Source organism: Ornithodoros turicata, chromosome 2 (genome assembly GCF_037126465.1).
Source record: "Ornithodoros turicata isolate Travis chromosome 2, ASM3712646v1, whole genome shotgun sequence".
Lineage (NCBI taxonomy): Eukaryota > Metazoa > Arthropoda > Arachnida > Ixodida > Argasidae > Ornithodoros > Ornithodoros turicata.
The window spans coordinates 5,914,651-5,929,086 of NC_088202.1; the positions used below are offsets into that span (position 1 = coordinate 5,914,651).

At 44.1% G+C, this 14,436-nt stretch overlaps 2 protein-coding genes across 2 annotated transcripts; one reads left to right on the top strand and one right to left on the bottom strand.

Moving 5' to 3' along the window:
• Nucleotides 1-1,880: 1,880 nt before the first annotated feature.
• LOC135383037 (uncharacterized) lies at nucleotides 1,881-4,475 on the bottom strand. The gene is made up of 7 exons (XM_064612678.1): nucleotides 3,836-4,475; nucleotides 3,651-3,741; nucleotides 3,294-3,452; nucleotides 3,069-3,200; nucleotides 2,785-2,962; nucleotides 2,311-2,384; nucleotides 1,881-2,205 (listed from the first exon to the last, which is right to left on the bottom strand). Exons 1-7 carry the CDS (start codon nucleotides 4,105-4,107, stop codon nucleotides 1,942-1,944), a joined length of 1,170 nt encoding a protein of 389 aa, XP_064468748.1. The 5' UTR covers nucleotides 4,108-4,475; the 3' UTR covers nucleotides 1,881-1,941.
• Nucleotides 4,476-6,716: 2,241 nt separating this feature from the next.
• LOC135384274 (uncharacterized) lies at nucleotides 6,717-7,625 on the top strand. Its single transcript, XM_064613485.1, has one exon. It carries the CDS (start codon nucleotides 6,717-6,719, stop codon nucleotides 7,623-7,625), a length of 909 nt encoding a protein of 302 aa, XP_064469555.1.
• The last annotated feature ends 6,811 nt before the right edge of the window (nucleotides 7,626-14,436 follow it).

Genomic DNA, 14,436 nt, shown 5'->3' on the forward strand with positions numbered 1-14,436 from the left:
ATCCCCAGGGTATAAACTACTCCAGTTGTCACCCTTCCCCTAAAGGATCATGCAATAAAATATTCTTGGCAGCAAATTTGTAAAATGCACATTTATTACATCTTCCATGTGAAAAATGACATACCACTCAATGAAGGGTATCATATCCCCATTATGCTATAAAGTGCCTTGCACCTACACCTTTAGAACAAAATTTCACAGCACAACATGTTCCTAACCAATCATTGTTCGGGAATAACAACGGGGAGTCCCTGTTGTTTTTTCCTTGAGTCAAGAGACAACTAGATCCCCCAAGATCAATGATCGGCTAAGCACTTGCTACGCTGTGAAGTTCTGTTTTAGGAGTATATGTCAACTACACAAACGATGTCAAAGGTAGAATGCTAGAAAAAAACATTCGTTAAGAGTAATAAGACACTGACAACACGTAACACTCAAAGAAAAAGGAAAGAAAGATATCACAGTTATATCACTCTAGAAAGCCATATCAGCTGGCTTCTGCTTTGCACTTTTCCAAACCGGTTAAAAATGATGGGTATACATGAATATTCGTACGGTATTACTTGTACCTAACAATAAGCAAACAAAGCGCTGTATGCCTCATACTTCAACCCCTAACATTCAAAACGTGTAGACTAATAACCAAGGTGACTAGCTGACTTCCAAACAAAAAATATCACAAAGAAAATTTAAGAGCTTGAGCCTCAAAAAGCTTGGTTCATAAAAAGTAAGATAAAATGTAATTAAAATCAACTGTAAATGGGCACTCCTCTCAGTACAGCATAACTTGTTTTGAGTGCTCTATCTATGGCCGACCTTAGATAAGGAAGTAATGTAGTCCGTTAGCTCAAGTGTTACTCTGCCGGGCAAGATAATATAGCACAGAGCCACCACGTGCACACTGTAGTTCCAATACTTGTTTGGGAGTATTTACTGTATAAACTGTTTTGTCAGTTACCACAATTTCAACAATGCAAAGATGTTTTTATAACTGGAATAAGCGCAGGCACACTACGTTTATCAACAAACATGTAAGCCTCCAAACGCCCAAGCATAAATGAAATCCAACAACTTTGGGGAAAAGGTGCTGGTGCCAGCATTATAACCCAGTCCATCTGATTCCTGGTGAGATATGCTGCCACTACACCATGACAGCTACATCTAACGTAGTACATCTCACCGGAAGTCAGAAGGCCTGAGTTAGACTCCTGGTATCAGCACCTTTCCCCAAAGTCGTTTGATTTCATTTATTCTGGGGCGTTTACAGGCTTACATGCTAGTCAATAAATGTAGCGTTCCTCAGCTTATTCCAGTTATAAAAGCATATTTGCATTGTTGAAATTGTGGTAACTGACAAAACAGTTTATACAGTAAATACTCCCAAACTAGCCGCTCGCAAGCACTGTAGTCATGTTCATCTTTAGAACAGTAAAGATAGTTCTGCGGTGTTGCAGGGCTACTTTGTCTTTCAAGATATGCACACTGCAGTGTCACCAGGTGCTCTCTGTAGGATAGCTACTGTGTCTGTCCTCAGGGTATTTGCTATGTCGATCGTTTCTCCTGGAAATCACGAGTACTAAAGTTTAAAAGCTTGAAATTAACTTGGGAAAAGGTGCAGACGTCAGGATTCTAACCAAGGCCTTCCGATTCCTGGTCAGATATGCTACCACTGGAATCCTGACATCGGCACCTTTTCCCAAGTTGATTTCAAGCTTTTAAGCTTTAGTACTCGTGATTTCCAGGAGAAACAATCGACATAGCAAATACCCTGAGGACAGACCCAGTAGCTATCCTACAGAGAGCACCTGGTGACACTGCAGTGTGCATATCTTGAAAGACAAAGCAGCTCTGCAACACCGCAAAACTACTCTTTACTGTTCTAAAGATGAACATGACTACAGTGCTTGCGAGCTAATGTTTTACGTCTTGTGCCCAGAACTACTATGAAAGATCAGAGATTAGTCGTGACACAAGGATGCTATTTTTCTTCTTCCCTCCGAGTCCAAAAAAGTGCTCAAGAGCTGCAAATGTCCTTGCAAGGGATGGTGCATATTTAAGGTTAAAAACCCAGTAGAGTTCGAACCCAGTACTAATGGCTGCAATGACATCAACTGCATCGTAGGTGCTCCCCTCCACGGTGACTTGACAAGGCTGGAACTTGAAGGGGTCCTCTGTTATCACTGTTGGGTAGACTGCATTGCTGTCCTGGATAAAGTTAGTAAAGAACGGCATCAGAGCTGCATATCATGATGTTATTGAATATCTATCCGTCAACTTCGCACAGAATGCCATTAGAGCGTGAGTACTTACTGTTGCAAACATGTCGCTTGCACTCTCCTTCAAAAGTTGTGAAAGGGCGTGTATGATCCCCACCGAGTAGCAATCTGCAACAGAAAAACAGATGGCAAGAGTCCAACAGTGTCATCCGGTATATGATACCCAGCAATGACGCAATAGGCATGTTTTTGCGCTTAACCTTTCATTAAAACGTTATTTGAGAAATCTTGACAGTTGTAGGCATGAGCTGACAGTTACTCACAGTGTCTACTATGATCCAGATAGTTGACCGTGAAAAAGAGCTAGTTAGACAAATCTCAATGTTGCAATATTTCTAGTCAAAATATTGCCTCAACATGCCTCGACTTAGTAGGAGTAATGCAAACTACATGCTAGTATGCTAGAATCTGCAACAAGTACTTTCCAATTTTGAATTTAGTATTACACTAAAATAACATAGCTGAACAACACCTCCATTATACTACATTGGGCTCTAATCGTACTTACACTTTCGTTCATTGACAGTGACAGTTTTACCAAGCCTCTCGTTAATGAGTGCCATCACCCTTGCTGCAGTTTTTTTCCCTCGTGCTATCTTCATGATAGCTTCTCCTTTTACATTGAACAGTTCGAGTAGCTCTTTTTCAGCATTTTTCCCAGTCAGTCGCATGAACCCCTCGTGCACCTGAAACCATGCAATGGTTAATACAGAAGTTTGTAGGCCATCATACCTGCAAAACACAAGTAAAAGAAATAACACCAAAGGGTCAATGTCACCAAAGGGTACCAACCCCTTTGCAACTTCCTAGCACTGGGTACTTTCTCACGGCCTCCTGCACAGCAGGTGCATCATTTCTCAGCCACATGACCCTCTCAGAAAATGTGTCATCATCTATGGACCTTGCTTCCAGAGACATATCGTTCTGTAATACCATTAGTTCACAATCCATGCACTTTAAAAAAACATGTGGAGAGAAGTACAGCGCTCCTACAGATGTCAGATAATACAAACGCACCACTGTGTGAAAGCATCTCTTCTTTGTCCCACCACAGTCAGGTCTTGCATTTTCTCTGCGTAGATGGAATTTTTCCCGTTCTTCAATTACTGCAGGTATACCCGACAGCTTTCTTCGTTGGTTTTTGGTTCTGAATTTGAAAGCACGCTGCCATGACTCCTGCATACAACAAGTGGTGTAATGATACTAACTCATGAACAATGTGAGCAAGCAGTAAAAGTCGGTGATGGCAAAGATCTGAATGAAGGTAGAAAAGAAAAAGTCACAGTTTCAAAAAGTGCAAGTATCAGGAGTACAAAGGATTGTAACTTTTAGCGCCAAATAATGATGAACCTTACGTACAAACACTGAACTTACAAAACCAGTCCCCGCTGCGTCCTTCAGTATCGGGTACGTGTAGACTAACTGGCGGGCTGCCTCATAATACAGGTAATTGCGCCCAGGATACCTGTGTTAAAGCATGAAAGCGCAATAAACAATTAAGGATCAATAACGTAGCTAAATGGGTATTTTCACTTTAAAAACTCAAACTGGGTAATTACAAGTCATATCTCAAAATATCGGCATGAAGCCACTTCACAATCCGGTTACGCAAGTCAGAGGTGATGTTTGCTGAGTGGCGTAAATCCTGCACAGGTAGAAGAACATCGTGTGTTGGCTGAGGGAGCCTGTAGGGTCCGGTGGCTTGCTTGAGTGCTGGTTCCCTTTGCAGAAAGAAGTAAGCCATATAAACAAATGACAAAGATGGGGCAAACTGCAGAAGGACAGAGTCAACTATAAAATGAGGCCCACCATGTGGAAGTTCTATGTTCATAACCTTACAACTTTTTTTTCAAGAACCCAGATCAATAGCAGGCTTAGACAAGCCTTTGTCAGCTTTATTTCATGCTTTAATCTAAATGCTCACGTGACAACATGAAAGGCCTCAGAAGGACCATCTGCCTCTGACTGTGCACCACGTTTCACAATAATATTAACTTTGTCAAGGTTTTCAACACGGTCGTCCTTGTCCATGCCCACAAATTCTGCAAATTTCTTGCTGTACAACTGTAAGAGTCAAAATTACTATGAGCCTAACTGTGTGAGCGTTTCACGGTAATAAAGTTTGAAGTCTTAGCGCATTCAAGACATAACCGTATATACGTTACTTTACGCCATCGATGTGTACAAAATATTAACCAACTAAGCCACACTGACACACACACATATATAAATGTATAGTGTTGTACTAACTTACCTGTAGAATCAGCGATGAAGAGCATGGCACTGTCTTTCCCAGGTCAGATTTGAAAAACGCTTCTCTCACTGCTTCGATGTTCCTATCACCGCCAACATTTACTAGCTTTTTATGTGCGTCACATACCAAAAGGCAATCGACGCTTCCCATTTCCAAGATCACGATTGATTATGTACACACTACCCAGAAGAGCAAAACATCAGCGGTACGAGCAGAGGAACAAAGACAATAGAAAGGGAAACGGAAATGGCTATCGCGGTAGCGGCTTCCACTGGTGTAAAGTTGTGACTTGTGGCTGTGGTTGTCGTAAAGTGTCAAAGCATATTTCGTGCGACTTGTTATCATATGTCCTATTATTTGTGGTGTTATAATTGCCTTGAAATGTGGTACGGCTTCGTCGCTTCGTTTATAACAGCGGCTTTTGTAGCATTGCCGTCGTGTAGTCACTGCAAAAAAATCCATACTTAGCCGTAGCCGTAGCCTATAGAAGTTCGTTGTTGCTCTGTGTTGTGTGCGCTTAGTAGCTGCACGGTCCCTCCGTGGTAGCTGTCAGTCGAGCAATGCAAGGATGTCTGTGTTCTACTGCTCTAAATGCCCGTTCTTTGCTCCGGATTATTTAGTTGTACTGCGCCACATAGGTTACGTCCATGCACATGAACTTGGATTCACCGTTACATGTGGCCTCCATGGATGCTCTCAAATATTCACCAGGTACAGGGCGCTACAAAAACATGTGAAACGTGACCACTTAGTGAATTTACGCGAAGGAAATAGAAGCAACGATGCGCTTGAAGGAGGCAGCATTGACGCTGTTGAAAACATGGACGATGTTGAACAGGTGCCTGTGCAAGAAGCCTCGTCGAGTAGGGAACAGCGAATCGAGGAAGGGACCCCTCCCAAGCAAAATGAAGAGGACATCTCAGACCCGATCGTATTCTTGGATGTGATGAAGAAGCATCTCTTTATGCTGTTCATGAAAGCAAAGGAAGAGTAATGACCAACTGTAATGACCAACATCTTCAACGACATTCAAAGCTTCCTGCAACTGTTTTTTTATTTTTTCCAACAACACTTGAAGAAACTTGCTGAGCAAAGCACGCCCCAGGATGCGTACGAGAAACTGGTGACGTTTCTCTCTAGTGACGTGTTGGACGTTCTGTGGGCACCAATACGAAGCGATCATATGTTCATGAAATATGTAAAAGAATCTCTACCGTACACAGAACCCCAGGAGGTTCGCCTGAGTGAGCCTTCGGCCCCCTGTTCTGTGCTATATTATGTTCCCATTGGCACAGTGTTGACAAACATGCTAACTGCAGATGATACAATTGAGCATATACTCAGTGGAAACCGTGAACAAGGTAACCCCTGCGTCCTCTCTGACGTTCTTGATGGTGAATGTGGAAAGGCCATCCTGCATAACAGTGATACGGAAACAATAGTAGTCCTCCTGTACACTGATGAGTTAGAACTTGTCAATCCTCTCGGGTCTGCTGCTGGTATTCACAAGATCCTGGCTGCGTATTTTTGTGTACTCAACTTGCACCCCAAGTATCGATCGCGACTATGTGCCATTCATCTGGTGATGCTTCTAAAGTACTCACATGTGAAAACCTTTGGATTAGAAAGGGTTCTTGATCCTTTAATTAAGGAAATTACAAGTCTAACCAACAGTGGACTTCAGATTTCGAATAATGGGCATACTAGAAAAGTCAATGTCTGCCTCCTCGGCATCGTTGGCGACAACTTGTCACTTAATCGGATTGGTGGTTTCAGTAGCTCATTCGCAAGTGGTCATTTCTGTCGTTTTTGTTTGACAGACTCTAAGCACATTAATGAGGTGACCAATGAGGACAAGTGCCAAATACGAACACATTTGATACATGAAAGCCATATTGCAGCTGTTGAGCTTGACCACTCAAAGTCACGACTTTACGGTGTTATCACGAAGTCACCATTGCTCCAAATTCCTGGTTTTGACATCACACAGCAGTTATTACCGGATTCAATGACACCGCATGACATACCGCATTATTCATATTACCGCGTTCATATTACCGCATGACATACTTGAGGGTGGTGTTGCTTTCGTTATGAAACATGTATTGAAGTCCCTTGCAGAATCAGGTATAATTACTGCTGCAAGCCTCAACGTTGTACGAACATTCAGGTTCGGTTTTCGTGACATGAAAAATAAGCCTGTTCCACTGCCAGACTCTTTCCTCTCATCAAGTGCTAGTGTCAAAGGAACTGCAAGCCAGAAGTGGTGCCTTTTCCGCCTTTTGCCTCAAATGATTGGTCACCTGTTGCCCGAAGGACACTCTGCTTGGGAATTGTATCTGCTCTATAGGCACATTGTGGACATTATTTTGGCGGACAAAGTCCCTGTAGACAGCATAATGTACCTGCGTGTGCAAATAGATGCTTTCTTGGAGAAGTTCACTGAACTGTTTCCAAACCAAAAGTTGATCCCAAAAATGCATTTCCTTGTGCACTATCCACGCTTCATTCGTATCTATGGGCCACCAAGAATGTACTGGAGCATGAGATTTGAGGCCAAACACTCATATTTTAAGAACATTGCCATCAAATCTAAATCTTTCAGAAATATCTGCAAGACAATGTCAACAAGGGGGCAGCTGTTGCAGTGCTATCAGTTTTCAGCACCATGCTTTTCAAAGCCTCTCGTCACGAGCACTCAGAAGGCTGTAAAATGGTCAGAGCTTCCCGATTGTGTGAAGCCACTTTTCCCAACTGAAGTTGGTGAAGATGAAACACTGTACAGTGTGCGATCCGCAAGTGCTGATGCTAGCTCATACAGAGTTGGGGACATGTATTGTGTTGACTGGAAAGAGGAAGCTCCATTGTTTGCGCAGGTATATCTAATGGTTGTTCACAGGGGAACACTGCTCATATTCGTTCAAGTGTTTGACACTTTGCAGTTCAATCACCACAGACACAGCTATGAAGTGCAGCACTCAGGTGTATATAATCTGTTACCTCCAGGGCAGCATTTGGAGTACAACGCTTTGGACTTGTACGAATTCCAAGACAAGTACGAGATTATTCCGTACTTCGAAATCTATGAAGATTAGAGTGTGACTTGCTAATGACAAGGCTTACTCAGGGTAGTCACACTCACATTCTACACCTGTGGTCATGTCTCATGTAACACTTGTTTATGCACTGTTGCGGGACTTTCATTCAGTGGTACACAGGCTACGTACGTACATATATCTTCTTCTCTCAGTCCCACATGATCCTATGCTACAGATGTTGGATCACATACGTTTAATGTAGCAATAGACGAGTTCAGAAAATCCCAGAGTGCTTAGCGTCGCTTTGAACTGTGGGAGTTTACTAATACGAAAGAAACGGGTGACCTCCAAACTGTTCCGATTTCTCCCCTACCGGTCAGTTGTCCACGACGTGTCAAGGTAAGCGAAATGTGAAGGATTATTCTTCGTTCCTCCGCTCAGCAAGCGCCCAGGATGCAATGTGTGCGCAAAGAGCACTGGGATTTTCTCAACTCGTCTATTGTTGAATTTAAAAAAAATGAAGTGCTATGAACATCAGCTTCTCTCGGCATAATACACACATCTGAGTAACTACTGCCTCACTAGAACTTCTCTTTTTTCTTCCAATTGAATATGTATGTAATGTTCTTAATAAAAAGTTGATTAAAGTGTGGGTTGCTAAATGTTTTACATCAAGTGAATATGTATGCAGCAAAATGTAAAAGGAAAGATATAATAATCCCAAACAAGAAATTGAGGTTATGGTTTTGCTCGCGTACTATTAACAGAAGATTAATTGCCCATACTATCGTATTATAGTACCACACAATGAATCTCAATAAATTATAATTATAAAAAATATATACCAAATTATTGCTTAGTGTGCGCTTCAAGTACAGGTCTTTATCTCTGAACCCGACAGTCATGGAGAGAGAGTAAAACATCAGTGGAAGGGAGTTAGAGGGAGTATAAATTTAAGAGCATACAGTCTGAGAGTTACAAGGGTGTTAAATAGGAGTTCATACACAGCAGGGGGTGTAGAACTGCATAAAACTCTCTTTCGACTCCTTTTTTTTTTAGAGTGTGGAGCATTTCAGAAGCCAGGAATTCGAGCACGGCTATGACGTAAACCCGGGCGATTGCTCCCAGAAGTCCGGCAAAACCGGCGTTAGGTAGGACGCGATAAATACGGTCGTGGACGAACTCGAGCACTCCTCTGATGACCCGGGTCTTCCTCTTTCACCAGCTGAGCCAGCTTTTGCACGACTTGATAAGTTGTTGCTCGAGAGGTTAAAGGCAAATTGCCAGCAGACAACGGCCAGCCGGAGGAGACGACGGGGGATGATCCTCGCCTCATAGGTTGCGGCGTTGCCCGCCGACTGGAGCATTTCAGAAGCTAGGAATTCGAGCACGGCAACGAGGTAAACCCGGGCGCCTGCTCCCAGATGTTCGGCAAAACCGGCGTTAGGTAGGATGCGATAAATACGACCGAGGACGAACTTGAGCACTCCTCCAATGGCCCTCGCCCTCCTCTTTCACTAGCTAGTGCCAGCATTTGTACGACTTGATAAGTTGTTGCTGGAGAGGTTAAAGACAAACTGCCAGGAGACAACGGCTAGCCTGGGTTGACGATGGGGGATGATCCTCGTCTCATAGGCTGCGGCGTTGCCCGCCGACTGGAGCATCTCAGAAGCCAGGAAATCGAGTACGGCTACGACGTAAACTCGGGCGCCTCCTCCCAGACGTTCGGCAAAACCGGCGTTAGGTAGCACGCGATAAATACGACCGAGGACGAACTCGAGCACTCCTCTGATGGTCCAGGTCTTCCTCTTTCACTAGCTAGTGCCAGCTTTTGCACGACTTGATAAGTTGTTGCTGGAGAGCTTAAAGACAAGACTCTGGCGCTTGGCGAGGGTCATTCCTGTCTATAAAAGAAGTTGTCAGCATGACCCCCTCAATTACCGTCCAATTTCCCTCACCTCTGTGCCCTGTAGGATTATGGAGCACATCATTTACTCAAACATTTCTGCTTTTCTCGAATCTAACACATACTTCTTTCCACTCCAACACGGATTTCGTAAGTGTTATTCATGGGGAGACACAATTGGCTTGCTTCATACATGACATTAAGTGCAACATGGATAACCGCATACCAACCGATGCCATATTCTTAAATTTTTCCAAGGCCTTTGACACTGTCCTACACTCCCAGCTTTTACATAAATTATCCCGTCTTGGCCTGCCTTCCAACTTGCTGGCGTGGATTGCGCACTTTCTTAAGGATCGACAGCAGTTGTGCTTTGTACACTCACAGCAGTCTGTTCCGAGCTCTGTCACTTTGGGCGTACCGCAAGGCTCGGTGCTTGGTCCTCTTCTTTTCCTCATTTTCATTAATGATATTCCGCATAACGTATCTTCCCGCTTACGACTATCCGCTGACGATGGCGTTCTGTATCGCCATCTTTACTCCTCGTTAGACACTGCCATTCTACAGGAGGACCTCAGTGTCATTTCATCCTGGTACACTAAATGGAAACTTCAGCTTAACGTAGGTAAATGCTGTTACGTGCCCTTCTCTCGTAGCACCCCCCCGTTCGATCAAACGTGTACCTCCTCCCCGGCACCCCCATTATTATGGCTTCGTCATACAAGTACCTAGGGGTGACTCTTTCTTCTGACCTGTCTTGGAATGAACACATTAAAAATATCACATGCTCCGCTAATTCAACCCTTGGCTTCATTAGGCGCAACCTTAGGTTATCTCCTCCTTCTGTCCGACTGCAAGCTTACACCACCTTCGTGCGACCGAAGCTGGAATGTGCTGTCTCAATCTGGTATCCACACCAAGCATACCGTTGTGACAAGTTAGAAGCAGTTCAGAATAGAGCCGCACGGTTTATTCTTAGCGATTACTCTTTTCACTCTAGCGTCACATCACTCAAACGTTCCCTCCACCTGGCACCACTTGCTCCGCGTCATAAATTATTCCGTCTTTGTCTTTTTCATAAGTTCATACATTCTCCACCAATGAGCAGCACATACATCTCACCTGCTTCACACATCTCTCGGCGTCGAGATCACCCTATGAAAGTACAGCTGCATGTCGCCCACACGTCATACTTCCTGGAATCTTTCTTCCCCCGCAGCAGCAAAGATTGGAATGACCTTCCCAAAGCCTTGGCCATCATCGATAATACAGACACATTTCGAAATCATCTACGTACATTTATGTTCTCCTGATGTTTGCTGTGCATCACTTCATTTTTTCTGTATGCCAACTATGTACCCTCATGTAACGCTCGCAAGGGTCCTTGAGGTATGATTAATAAATAAATAATAAATAAATAAACAAATAGACAAACTGCCAGCAGACAACGGCCAGCCTGAGGAGACGATGGGGGATGATCCTCATCTTATAGGCTGCGGCGTTGCTCGCCGAGTGGAGCATTTGAGAAGCCAGGAATTCGAGCACGGCTACGACGTAAACCCGAGAGCCTGCTCCCAGACGTTCTGCAAAACCTGTGTTAGGTAGGATGCGATAAATACGACGGAGGACAAACTCGAGCACTCCTCCGATGGCTCGGGTCTTCCTCTTTCACCAGCTAGAGCCAGCTTTTGCACGACTTGATAAGTTGTTGCTCGAGAGGTTAAAGGCAAACTGCCAGCAGACAACGGCCAGCCGGAGGAGACGATGGGGGATGATCCTCGTCTCATAGGCTGCGGCGTTGCCCGCCGTCTGGAGCATTTCAGAAGCCAGGAATTCGAGCACGGCTACAACATAAACCCGGGCGCCTCCTCCCAGACGTTCGGCAAAACCGGCGTTAGGTAGGACGCGATAAATACGACCGAGGACGAACTCGAGCACTCCTCGGATGGCCCGCGCTCTCCTTTTTCACTAGCTACTGCCAGCATTTGTACAACTTGATAAGTTGTTGCTGGATAGGTTAAAGACAAACTGCCAGGAGACAACTGCTAGCCTGGGGAGACGATGGGGGATGATCCTCGTCCCATAGGCTGCGGCGTTGCCCGCCGACTGGAGCATTTCAGAAGCCAGGAATTCGAGCACGGCTATGACGTAAACCCGTGCGATTGCTCCCAGAAGTCCGGCAAAACCGGCGTTAGGTAGGACGCGATAAATACGGTCGAGGACCAACTCGAGCACTCCTCTGATGACCCGGGTCTTCCTCTTTCACCAGCTAGAGCCAGCTTTTGCACGACTTGATAAGTTGTTGCTCGAGAGGTTAAAGGGGCCGTAAACATGTACAAAAGGTGCACATTTCTTTGTGTTATATTATTGGAACTTAGTCAGTGAAAACTCCTTGCAATTACTAACGCTTAAAAACAAAAGGCACTTTCATACGGATGAAATATTCACTGCACTCTTTCGCATTTTAGCTCCGCCCCGCGCTCTAACTTTACGTCATTTTGACGTTGCGCTTTCCCCACCAATTACGATTGAGTGTTCCATGTATGATTTTATTTCAAATGCGAAATTGGACTAGATGAACGTGAATCCTCTTCTATTCAAAATCTAAACAGTTGCAGCCTCAAACTGAGAAAGAAATGTGTTTAATTTAGGTATCATACGCGCACTACGTTTTCTGGGTAGTAGCAAGCAGCACACCACCTGCGCGAATGAATATCCGGGACTACAGTTCCGGAATCTTAGGTAGGTGCGCGATGGAACATCTTCGTCATCTTCGAATGGTTCCGACAACTGGGCTGCCGTACTTTGGTTTGATCCACGCGGCATCGCGTCACCAGCTCACGTGGTACAGTGGATAGCGTGCTGGCCATGTCACGTCGTGACTGGGAGGAACCCGGGTTCGAATCGCGTCATGTGATAGCAGCCCAGCTGTTGACGTTTGCGCCAGCCGGAAATGTTGAAGATGTCATGACGTTGAATTTCGGAACCACGGAGCGCAAAACGTCGTTTCACACAAACAAACTGAGCGCTCCGACTCACAGCTGATAACGAAATATGTTTATTGGCAGGTAATTTGAAACGTCATGAGCGCAGCTGGGCCGCCCGATTTGACGGCAAAACGCTACGTAGCCATGTGACGTATGCGTTGTGGAGAGAGGCTCGCTGGTTACTCATCTTTGAAAGCAGCTGTACGGGTCAATGAGCTGGCACGAGCCAAACGAAATGTATATTTGGGTATTATGAGCTGCGTTCTTTCATGGGGTATGATTATTTCAGAAATGTTTGGGGGCCTGTTTACGGCCCCTTTAATATATCACTTCCATATCTCAAAGTAATTCCCCACGTCCTCCCCACATGAAACCAAAAAGGTCACGTAAGATCTCCCATAGCTCCTTTTTGATGCATTGTAGGATCCTACAAGTCTGCTACGTAGCCGCATATAGGCAATGTAGTGTCCTACAACTCTCCTATATTGCCGAATATGAGACATGTAGGACACCACAACTCTCCTACATAGCCTAATATGAGACATGTAGGATCCTATGACTCACCTATACGTGAATGAATATAGGACATGTAGGATCCCACACCACAGGACAAATTCCCACATGATACAAAATAGGACATAAAGGATCCTACATCAATTTGTATAGGATGAATAGGATCGCATACAACCTATTTGGCTTTTTTTCAACAGGGATATACCTGGACGAACCAATACATGGGCCACTAGTGCCAAAATTTAGGTAGAAATTATATATAATTTTAGACATCATGGCTAATACATGTCTATATGACAACTCAGTGGATAGATAAGTGCTGTCGCATTTTAGATATTTGGTCCAAAAAAAGGTCTAAATCAATGCTATACTTATCTGGCGAATAGCCGTAATTTAGCTTAACGTTAGCTGGGCTAGGGGAAGGCTAGGCCACGGATACGGAACAATAGAGCTACTTTGTTAGACGTCTAATAGACATTCCCAAAGTCTACATTTAGGCATCTTTTAGACGTAAGTAGTGAATAGATTAACCTTACAGCCAGGAAATGACGTCAAACAGGAAATGACGTCATCAAGGACGTATGACATCACTCCAGGCCGCAGCCGCTCCGCCCTCATATCAGTGAGGTCAGTGGATAAGATAGTTAATCAGTGACGTCACAGTGTTAATCTTAGTGATATGATATCAATGATAAGATTAAGTAACAATAATGACGTCATGGTGAAACACACTAGGAATCGAACTTGGGTCCTCTAGGTTGTCAGACGAGCGTCTTAAGCCACTGGGCCACGGGCTCTTCATGTTTACTTTCGTCGCTAATCAGGATAGAATTGTGTGGGGTGGAGAGGTTGTTTGATTTCTTTTACGCCAGGTGGCGTCATGGGGAGTTGAGTTCGTTCATCTAGAGATGGCAGCACTTCCAGCAAATTTACCGCCGTTCAACAGATGGCGCTACCTGCGCCCCCAAATTTTAAATTTCGCGCCCATTTGACTTCGCTCTTGGTTTAAAAGAACTCCTCTCGATCATGTTGTTTTCATTTTAGAAAAAGAAAAAGAATGGCGAGCCAGTTCTATGTCAACTTACTGTCAAACGCCTCGAGTGATGTATTTCCTAGTAACACAATGAGCGATTTCGTTCAAAAAAAAATTACGAAGCACTTCTACGTCAGTTTCCTGTCAAACGGCTCGAGTGATTTATTTCTTAGTAACACAAGGAGCAAGTTTAGAATGAAACTCGCTCACTCAGTGCAATTAGATCGAAAGTGGCAGGTTGCTCTGACTGAGATGAATATTCCATTTGCAATTAACAATAACACGAGGAGAGCCCCTCCTCATTACTGTAAGCATGAGAGAGCAAGCAAAATGTGGGAGAAAACATTATTGTAAATTTTTCTCCATCCCTAACAAAACAGTAAAAAATAACGAGTATAAGAAAAAGAACAAATTCATTCGCTTTTTCAT

Excerpts from the sequence above, each read along its gene's own strand:
- LOC135384274 (XM_064613485.1), top strand. The coding sequence starts at position 6,717 with ATGAAAAATAAGCCTGTTCCACTGCCAGACTCTTTCCTCTCATCAAGT.
- LOC135383037 (XM_064612678.1), bottom strand. The coding sequence starts at position 4,107 with ATGAACATAGAACTTCCACATGGTGGGCCTCATTTTATAGTTGACTCT. Across the intron at positions 2,963-3,068 it reads TGCTAGGAAGTTGCAAAGGG|GTGCACGAGGGGTTCATGCG; the intron begins GTTGGTACCCTT and ends GCATGGTTTCAG. Across the intron at positions 2,385-2,784 it reads CACTGTCAATGAACGAAAGT|ATTGCTACTCGGTGGGGATC; the intron begins GTAAGTACGATT and ends TTTCTGTTGCAG.